Source organism: Leptopilina boulardi, unplaced genomic scaffold (genome assembly GCF_019393585.1).
Source record: "Leptopilina boulardi isolate dan_hultmark-lab unplaced genomic scaffold, ZJU_Lbou_2.1 LbouV2_229, whole genome shotgun sequence".
Taxonomy (NCBI): Eukaryota; Metazoa; Arthropoda; class Insecta; order Hymenoptera; family Figitidae; genus Leptopilina; species Leptopilina boulardi.
In genome coordinates, this window is record NW_026137784.1 from 2,031,892 (window position 1) to 2,041,265 (window position 9,374).

Sequence of the window (9,374 nt, forward strand, 5' to 3'; positions counted from 1 at the left end):
ACCTTTACTATAATGATAGTAAAATTAGGTAATATTTTAAAAATACTGGAATAAATTATAAAAAAAAAAAATTTATAATCGCTTCCTGGGAAATATTTTCAATTTTTTCAAGTCTGTTTCACTTCAATAAAAAATACAAAAAAAAAAAATAATCAATTTTATTTAGTTATTTTTTATAATTTTTCAGAGAAAATTGAATCGAGAAGAAAATTAATATGAAAATTGCATCCTCCAGGCATTTCACATTGTGAGGAAAATATTCTCTCTCTCTCACTCTCTCAGTAATGTTTTTATTTAGACTGTTTTTCTTGTTCAATAATTCATCCCTTCTGACATAGAGTAATACTCAAGCGTTCCTGTTCATGTGAAAGGCTGACACGCGAATGCACGTCTCTTATTATTATTTTTTTTTTTTTCGTTTATTTATCCTTTTTACTGTGTAGAAACAACAACCACGGAATAAGACATAAGTTTTTAGACGCCAATAATTATTATTATTATTGTCATTCTTGAAAGAAATGAATTTAATTTGTAATGAAAAAGGAACAATTTTTGGTGAGTTTTTTTTTCTTTTTTCTAATTAAAAAAAATTTTTTTCATAAATTTATTAAAAATTACCTTTTTTTTTTATTCAACACATAAATTTTAATTTCGAAAATTTTGTTTGCATTTTACCACTGATATAAAATTAAAATTCTTGTCTGAAATTTACTTTAACTAAATTTTTATTTGAATAAAAAAAAAATGTATTTTGAAACAATAATTTATTTAGCTTTGAGATTTTTTTTCCGAGTAACTTAAAAATAAAAAAAAACAAAAACGAAAATATATTTACAATAATTGTAAATTCTTTTATAGAAATTCAAATCTATTTTTCCGCCAATTTTGCAATTTTCTCAACGTAACCGTCTTCGTACACCTGATGATCATTACCAACTCTCCCTTGTTATTTATTCCCATCACTTATTTTTTTTCCGATAAAGTTTTTTTTTATTATTATTATTATTTTATTGTTATTATTATTATTATTATTATTATTATTATTATTATTATTTTATTGTTATTATTTTTATTATTTAAAATTATTTGTGTTTAGATAACGAAAATGGAGCTTGAAATAGAATTTTTATCAACGGGAATTTTTCACTATAATCAGATTGGCCTTTGGACGAAGAGGCAAGTTAATGATAAATTCTATGGACCCTATTCGTCCCTCTTTGAAGTTGTGTCACCCATTTTTTACATAATCAGAGTTCTTGGATTGGCACCCTATCGATTCTGTGAAAATCGTCTCGTTTCATCGAATGCTCATTTATTTTTTTCATTCTCCGCAATTTTCATTAATACTTACGTCACTATCATGACTTTTCTTCGATTTTTAAATGATGACGATAAGAAAATTGTCCTAACAACAACTGAACGAGGAAAGGAAAGTATTTTTTTTTTACTTCTTTACTTTATGCCAAAAAAAAATAATTTTTTTAAAATAATATAATAATAAAAATTATTATTTATTTTAAATAAATTTTTTTTTTTTCAAGAAAAAATATAATTTTTTTTTTTTCAATTTAGGTTGTCTCTAATTATTTTACAATGATGTTTGATTTGACAATGACAATAATGACGCGAAATCAATTTGTAATTATTTGGAATATAATTCAAGATTTTGATTATAAAACGAATAATTTGGGTTTTTTTCAAAATGAAAAGAAAACAAAATTTTACAGTTGGATCATATTAATTGGCAGTTTTCTCATTTGGTTGTATATCAATCAAACGGGAATGTATGCATTTATGGAGAATTTTGTACAAAATTTTAGTTATATGTACGGTTATATTGGAACTGGATTTTCTGTTTTTAAATTTTCCGGAATTGTGGCAATTTTGGGTCAAAGATTTAAACATTTAAATAAAATTACCAATGATTCTAGTTCAAGTGAATCTACTTGTGCGTCATCGTCAAAAGTCGATCAAAAGGTATTAAAAATTATTATTATTATTATTATTTACGAAATTAAAAAACAAAATTTTTTATTTTTTAATTAAATTTTTTTTTTTAATACAATTAAATCTTACTAAAGGTGTAATAAATAAATATATTTTTTTATAACGGAAATAAAATTCTTTTTTTTTGCAAAGGTATTGGAAAAGCTAAGAAGTGATTTAATGAAAGCGAGTGAAAAGCTAAATTCTTTGTACTATTGGTCGTTGTTACTTTGGCTGTTTAATTTAAGTTTTCATATAATCAGTGGTATATATTTTTTCATCCAATGGTTAAAGAGAGACGATGGAATTGTTGATTTAATAATTTATTGTTGTTTGGGTGGTTGGATAATTTCTTTTATTATACAACTTATATTATTGCATTACGCCTGTCATTTTACATGCTCAGAGGTATTTTTTTTTTTTTTTTTAAATTTTAATTAATTAAAAAATAATTTAATTATTTAAACTACATTTTTTCATTTTTCAGGCCAATCGAATGGGATATATTTTACTAAATTGGCGACGTTGGCAGTCATATCACGATCCAAAAAGAGTAATTTTTAAAAATATTCTTATTAAATTTTTTTATTAACTGTTATATTTTTTTTAATTCTTGTATAAATCTATTTTTCACGCTTTGTAAAATTATGTCTGACCAAAATTGATATTCACTACTTGCAATGATATAAAAAGTCTTATTGAATTTTACTAATTTAAAATCAGACATTGGATTATAATTTTTCGATTTTTTTTCGAAAATACGATCGATATTAAAAATTTCTGTTTAAAAAGTAAAATTTTTTTCCCGTTTTTTTTTTCAATTTTTACATATTTTTCTTTTCCGTTTTTTTCTTTATATCTTTATTTTCCTATACAACATATTTTATTCGCAATGGTAAAATCTGTTTCGGACTTGTTTTTTTTTTTTTTCTTATTGAATCGCAGGATTTCGAATCAACGATACATCTCATGAATTACAAATTGAACTTCTCAGCAGGCGGTTGTTGCTACGTGAATTTGCCACTGCTACGAAAAGTGAGTTTGAATTGTGTAATTTGGGGTCAAGTAATTTTTCAAAATCATCTGTTTTGCATTTAAAAATTCACATTCTGTAAGAAACAAATTAAATTTAAAAACAAATTATTATTATAAATAATTATAATTATTATACAAAATTATATTTATTATAAAAAATTATAATTGTTATAAAAAATTATAATTATTATAAAAAATTTTAATTATTATAAAAAATTATAATTGTTATAAAAAATTATAATTATTATAAAAAAAATTAGAATTATTTATTATAATTATAGTGAGAATCGTAAATTTTAGATAATGAAATGATTTTTTCCAGATTGCTGGTTTGTTGACAACTTATCTGATAATTTTACTTCAACTTCCTAATTAATATTATCATGGAAATTTGATTAAAAATTTTTTAATTGAATAAGTTTTAGGTTTTCTTTTAAAGAGTGAGGATTCTTATTAATTTTTTTCAAGAAATCATTACAACTTGTAAAATATAATTGTAACTAAATATTATTAACATAATTGTAACTAAATATTATTATTGTTGTTAATAATAACTCTATTATTATAAAAATTAATTTATCTATAATAATTGGTTTACTAATTATTACAATAATTAATTTATTATAATAATTAATTTATTACAATAATTAATTTATTATTTATTATAAATCTTGTAATTAGAAAAATAGTATTTAAAGTAGTATTTTAATATTTATTATTTAAAAATAAAAAAATATTTATAAAAATATTATAAATAATTTTGATATTATTATTTATTTACAAGAAAAATTAATTAGACTAATTATTATTATTTTTTTATTTAATTATTAGTTAAATTAAAATTTTAATTAATAATTAATAAAAAATAAATAAAAAAGGAAATTATTAAAAAAAAAAAAAAGTAGCTTGTTTTTCAAGCGCATTTGATTTATTGATTCGCAGAGGTAAATAACAATTGTTGACCAATGTTTATATGTGATTAAGAAGAGCTTTTAACAGTGTAATTTTCTCTTTTTATAATTTATCGATTCCAACATATGCAGTAAAATAGTATATAACTGCTCTTTCCATTAGACAGTCGACAACTAAATAGAAATTTTTAATTTTTAATTTTTAATTTTTAATGTTTAATTTTTAATAATATATTCAATGTTTAATGTTTTGCCAAATTTTTTCATCTGTTTGTGAAAAAACATTAAAATTATTAATAATGCCATAGGAACAAATAATGAACGACCATCAATGTTTATTTCAACAAACGTAAGTTTTTAATATTTCTTTCGAAAAAAATATTTTATTTAAGATTTTTTATTCAAATAAATAAATAATTATTAAAAACCTTTTTTATTTATAACAAAAAATACAGTCGTATAAAATTAATAATTTTTTTCAAAAATAATTTGTTATAAAATTATATAAATTTTATATATAATTTATTTTTTTCTAATCTAATTAATAAATAAACATTAAAATTTTTTTCATAATTTTTTATTCATAATTTTTATTTTTCGAAATTTTATTAAGTTTATTTATAATTAACTAATAAGTTTAATAAAATTTAATTAATTATAACAAACTAATAAGATATCGCAAAATATAATAATATATTAATTATAATAAAATTTCAATGTTAATTTAAAAATTTGTTTCACTAAAGAAAATTGAAGTTTAAATCAATAATATCTTGATTGAATATGACATCAAAGGAAGTTATTTTCTGTTTTGTCAGATTATAATAATTAATCACTTTTGTCACATTATTTATTTAAAAATCACCCACATTTTTCTACGATAAAAATGTAAAAAAAAATTTCATATTTTCAAGAAATATTAAACATTAAAAAAAAATAATCTATAAACATAAAAATAACAAAGAAAAATTATTTTATTGATTTTTGTCTTTCAGAATTGAATTTACAAATAATAATAATAATAATAATAATAATAATAATGAATCGAAAAAAATTATGGAGAAATTTATCCCGTCCAAAAAAAATGAAACCAATTATAAATTATAATAAAAATGAAATAAAATATCGTGGTGAAGAGTCTACTCTTTTTCAAGCAATTTCTCCAGCATTTTACATAATTCGCGTTTTTGGATTAGGACCCTATCATTTTTCAGGCGATCGTTTGGTACCATCAAATGTTCATTTAATTTTTTCTATTATTGGACTTTTATTTAATTCTTATGTTTCAATTGGAGTTTTGATACGATTTAGCATAAAGGGAAATCAACCAATTTTAGGAGTAACTGAACAACTAAAGGTACGTTATATATATATATATATTCATTTATATTACTGAAATCGAGATAAAAGGCAAAGGGGATTTTTTTCAATTTAAGTAAAAGGACAGAGATCATTTTTTTAAATCAAAAGAAAGCGGTATTTCCAATTTTTAGCTAAATTGAATTTTTTTTTTACTTTTTTTAAATTGTTAGTTATTACATAACAAATTTTATTTTAATTTGTTATTTTTACATCAAAAATTTTTTAATTTTTTTAAAAAATGTTATATGCAAAATAACAAATGAAAAAATTATTAATAAAATAATAAATAATAAAAAAATAATAAAATAATAATAATAATAATAATAAAAATTAATAATAAAATTAATAATAAAAAAAAAAATTTTATTGCAAAAAAAAAAATTGTCAATATTTAAAATAACGAACAAAAATATGTTTATATTGAATTTTTTGTTATTTAATTAAATTGTTTCGAATTGAAGATTAATATCTCACTGTATTTTAAGGATACTAATTTAATTTTCGCCCTCAGGTAATTATGAATTATGGCACTTCGATAGTGAATATTATAGTAGCAATGTGCACTAGAGAGAGAATTGTTCAAGTATGGACTATGATTCAAGACTTTGATTATGACACGAGCATATTGGGATTCCCACAAATGGAAAATGGAACTAAATTTAGAACATGGTGTATAATATTCATCAATACGATATTATGGGTATGGATCAATCAAGCGGGAATGTTGGCATTTTTTGAGACATGGTTACAAAATGTAAGCTATCTAATGCTCTATATTGCCACTTGTGTTTCCGTTTATAAATATGCAGGTCTTGTCATTATTATTGGATCAAGATTCAAGCACTTGAATAAAATTGCCAAAATATGTAGCCCTAATGAAAATGGATGGCATCATTTGCCCAAAATTGAATCGAAAGTAAGATTGATTTCATCAAAAAAATACAGTACTATTCTTTTTTAAATTAATTTTTTTTTTGAATGGAAAAACCATTTTTTTGACGAATAAAACGAAATTTTTTTTTACCGATTGCTGGTAATAAAGGAATCTACCTTACCACCGGTCGGCAAGGAAGATACAATGTTAATAACTCTCTACTACTGATAATGTAGGAATCTACCTTGTTGTTAGTCGAGAAAAGCGAATTATCATTGCTGGTAATAAAAGAATCTACTTTACTATCAGTCGGTAATGATTTCATCGAATAACAGTTAATTATTAAATTAATTAACTATTAAATCAGTTAAGAAGAATCAGTTAAGTCATGATTTTTTTGTTTAACCGGAAAAAATCTCGATAAAAAATTATATGGAACTGTGTCTAATTTTTAGACGAATAAAACGAGTCATCTTATACCGATTGCTGGTAATAAAGGAATCTACCTTACCATCAGTCGGCAAGGAAGATAAAATGTTAATAACTATCTACTATTGATAATGTAGGAATCTACCTTGTTGATAGTCAAGAAAAGGGAATTATCGTTGCTGGTAATAAAAGAATCTACTTTACTATCAGTCGGTAATGATTTCATCAAATAACAGTTAATTATTAAATCAGTTAAAAAGAATCAGTTAAGTCATGAATTTTTTGTTTAACCGGGAAAAACCACCATGAAAAATTATATAAAATTGAATCTAATTTTTAGACGAATAAAACGAAAGTCATCTTGTACCGACTGCTGGTAATAAAGGAATCTACCTTACTATCAGTCGATAAGGGAGAACCAAATGTAATATGTCTCGACTAATAATAATGTAGGAATCTACCTTGTCATTATATCGAGAAAATAAAATTATCGCTGAAAGACCTTACTTTCGATCGGTAATGACAAATCGTTGTTAAGAGCGATAAAACAGAAATCTACCGTGTTATCAGTCGGTACATAAAGAAATTGACGATTTGCCAACAGTTGGTAAAGTATGATTCTACCTTATCAATAGTCGGTAAAAAAAAACGTAAAATAAAATTACAAACATGAATCATTAAATTATTTTTGCGTACTTATTAATTTATTTATATAAATAAATTGTGAAATTAAAAAAAATTTGCAGGTAATTGAAAAATTACATGAAAATCTAATGACTGCTAGTAGAAATTTAGATTCAGCATATTCTTGGCCATTATTATTTTGGCTATTTAATTTGTGTTCGCACACTGTTAGCAACACTTATTTTATCATTACTGCATTTATGGACCACGATTTTGATATTATTATTCAAATTTGTTTGGCAGGATGGTTCATTATTTATGTTATGCAACTTATTGTATTGCATGTTGCCTGTGATTTTACATCGAATGAGGTAAAAATTTATTTTTTTCTTATTTTTGTTTTCTAAAATTAAAATATTTTGCAACTTTTTTACTTTTTTTTTAGTATCTATAAAATTAAAATTAATTGAAAGAAAAATTTAATTAATCTTTTTTTTTAATTTCAGGCTAATCGTTTGGGGGATATTTTATTAAATTGGAGAAAGTGGCAAGTCTTTAATGACGATGCTGTAAGTTGGAAAATTATCAAATGAAATTTATTTTTTTTTTCATATATTTAAAAATTAAATTTAACTCGTTTAAATAAAAATTGTGTTATAATCATGATTTTAAATCCAATTTTTTTTTTGTTACAGAAATTCGAGTCCACTTTATATTTGTTAAATTACAAATTAAACTTTTCAGCTGCCGGATGCTGTTATGTGAATTTACTATTATTGCGTTCGGTGAGCGAAAAAAAATATATCTATTTGTAAAATAAAATGAAAATTAAAAAGAAAATTAAATTTATTTTAATTTACAATTTTTATTTTTTTTCTTACAGATTACAGGAATATTGTGCACATATTTGATAATTCTACTTCAGCTTCCTTAGATGAAGATTAAATTTTTTTTTCCTGGTAAGTTTTTATTCTAAAAAAATTTTTTTTTTTTTTTTAAATAGGAGATAAATGAGAAAAAGAAATTGAAGATTAAAAATAAAATACGGAAAAAAGTATTTTAAAAAATTATGGTTTTATAAAACAGTTTACGATGATTTCTATATTTTTATTATTTTTATCCCGAGTTGGTATAATTTCAAAATGAAACAGAATCCGCAAATCTGGATTTTATAGAGAATGGAAACCTTTCCGAGTGAGTGTAATATTATTTCGAATTCACTTTCTTTTTTTCTTTAGATCTGCAAGAGTTCTATACTACAAATCCGTTTATCCATGAGACTCAAATCAGTTTACTAGTTGAATGCGTATTCGGGTTATACGGTTACGATATTAAATGTATAACATGGTAGTTCAGTGAATAGAAAATTTCATATTTTTATTTCGAATTGACGTTGTAATGAAAAAAAAAAAATATAAATTTAATGAAAAAAAAAATTTTTTTTATATAAATAAAGATAAATATTCAATAATTATTCATAATTTTTTTTCCATTTTATTTAATTTTATTTTTGTCATTATATTTCCTTTTTTTTTTTTTGTACTTTATGACTAATTTTTTTCCCAAAAATAATGTTTATAAATAAAAACTCTATTTTATACACCATTGCTCCGGAAAATTGCAAAGTTTTTCTTTTTTTTTCTTTTTTTTTTTGTATTATCCATCGAGCTTGAATACTGATCAAGTTCATTTTCTTTAGCACTATTTATTTGCCTTCCTGGAGTTTTGCAACGATGACCTTCGATTTTTTATTCTTAAGAAAATTACTCTCATTTATCTCCTCGAATATTTCAATTAACTTGACTTTGATTTAATTTTGTTAATCAATTTTAAAAGAGTATACAAAATTTAAAGTATTTACTTTTTCGTTTTTTTTTATAAATAAATAGTGATTTCTATTTTTTATTTTAAAAATTTTATCATATAGTAAAATTTTTAAAAATTTTAATTATTTAATTTAACTATTTTTTATTATTATTATTTATTATTATTTATTATTATTTATTACTATTTTTATTATTATTATTTATTATTATTTATTTATTCATTTATTTGTAGTTTACGGGCAGTGCATTTAATTTTTAATTATTTTAATTTTTAAAAAACATTTTTTGTTAATTAAAAAAAAAAATTAAAAGTTATTATTTTATTTA

At 21.6% G+C, this 9,374-nt stretch overlaps 2 protein-coding genes across 2 annotated transcripts; both read left to right on the forward strand.

The window, feature by feature from the left end:
• Positions 1-435: 435 nt before the first annotated feature.
• Positions 436-3,462, forward strand: LOC127280138 (gustatory receptor for sugar taste 43a-like). Its single transcript, XM_051302982.1, has 7 exons — positions 436-555; positions 1,097-1,435; positions 1,573-1,977; positions 2,140-2,394; positions 2,474-2,539; positions 2,932-3,021; positions 3,344-3,462. Exons 1-7 carry the CDS (start codon positions 535-537, stop codon positions 3,395-3,397), a joined length of 1,230 nt encoding a protein of 409 aa, XP_051158939.1. The 5' UTR covers positions 436-534; the 3' UTR covers positions 3,398-3,462.
• Positions 3,463-4,973: 1,511 nt separating this feature from the next.
• On the forward strand, positions 4,974-8,202 carry LOC127279979 (uncharacterized). Its single transcript, XM_051302643.1, has 6 exons — positions 4,974-5,289; positions 5,806-6,210; positions 7,344-7,592; positions 7,728-7,790; positions 7,917-8,006; positions 8,105-8,202. The coding sequence occupies exons 1-6, from the start codon at positions 5,017-5,019 to the stop codon at positions 8,153-8,155; spliced, it is 1,131 nt and encodes a 376-aa protein (XP_051158600.1). The 5' UTR covers positions 4,974-5,016; the 3' UTR covers positions 8,156-8,202.
• Positions 8,203-9,374: the final 1,172 nt, after the last annotated feature.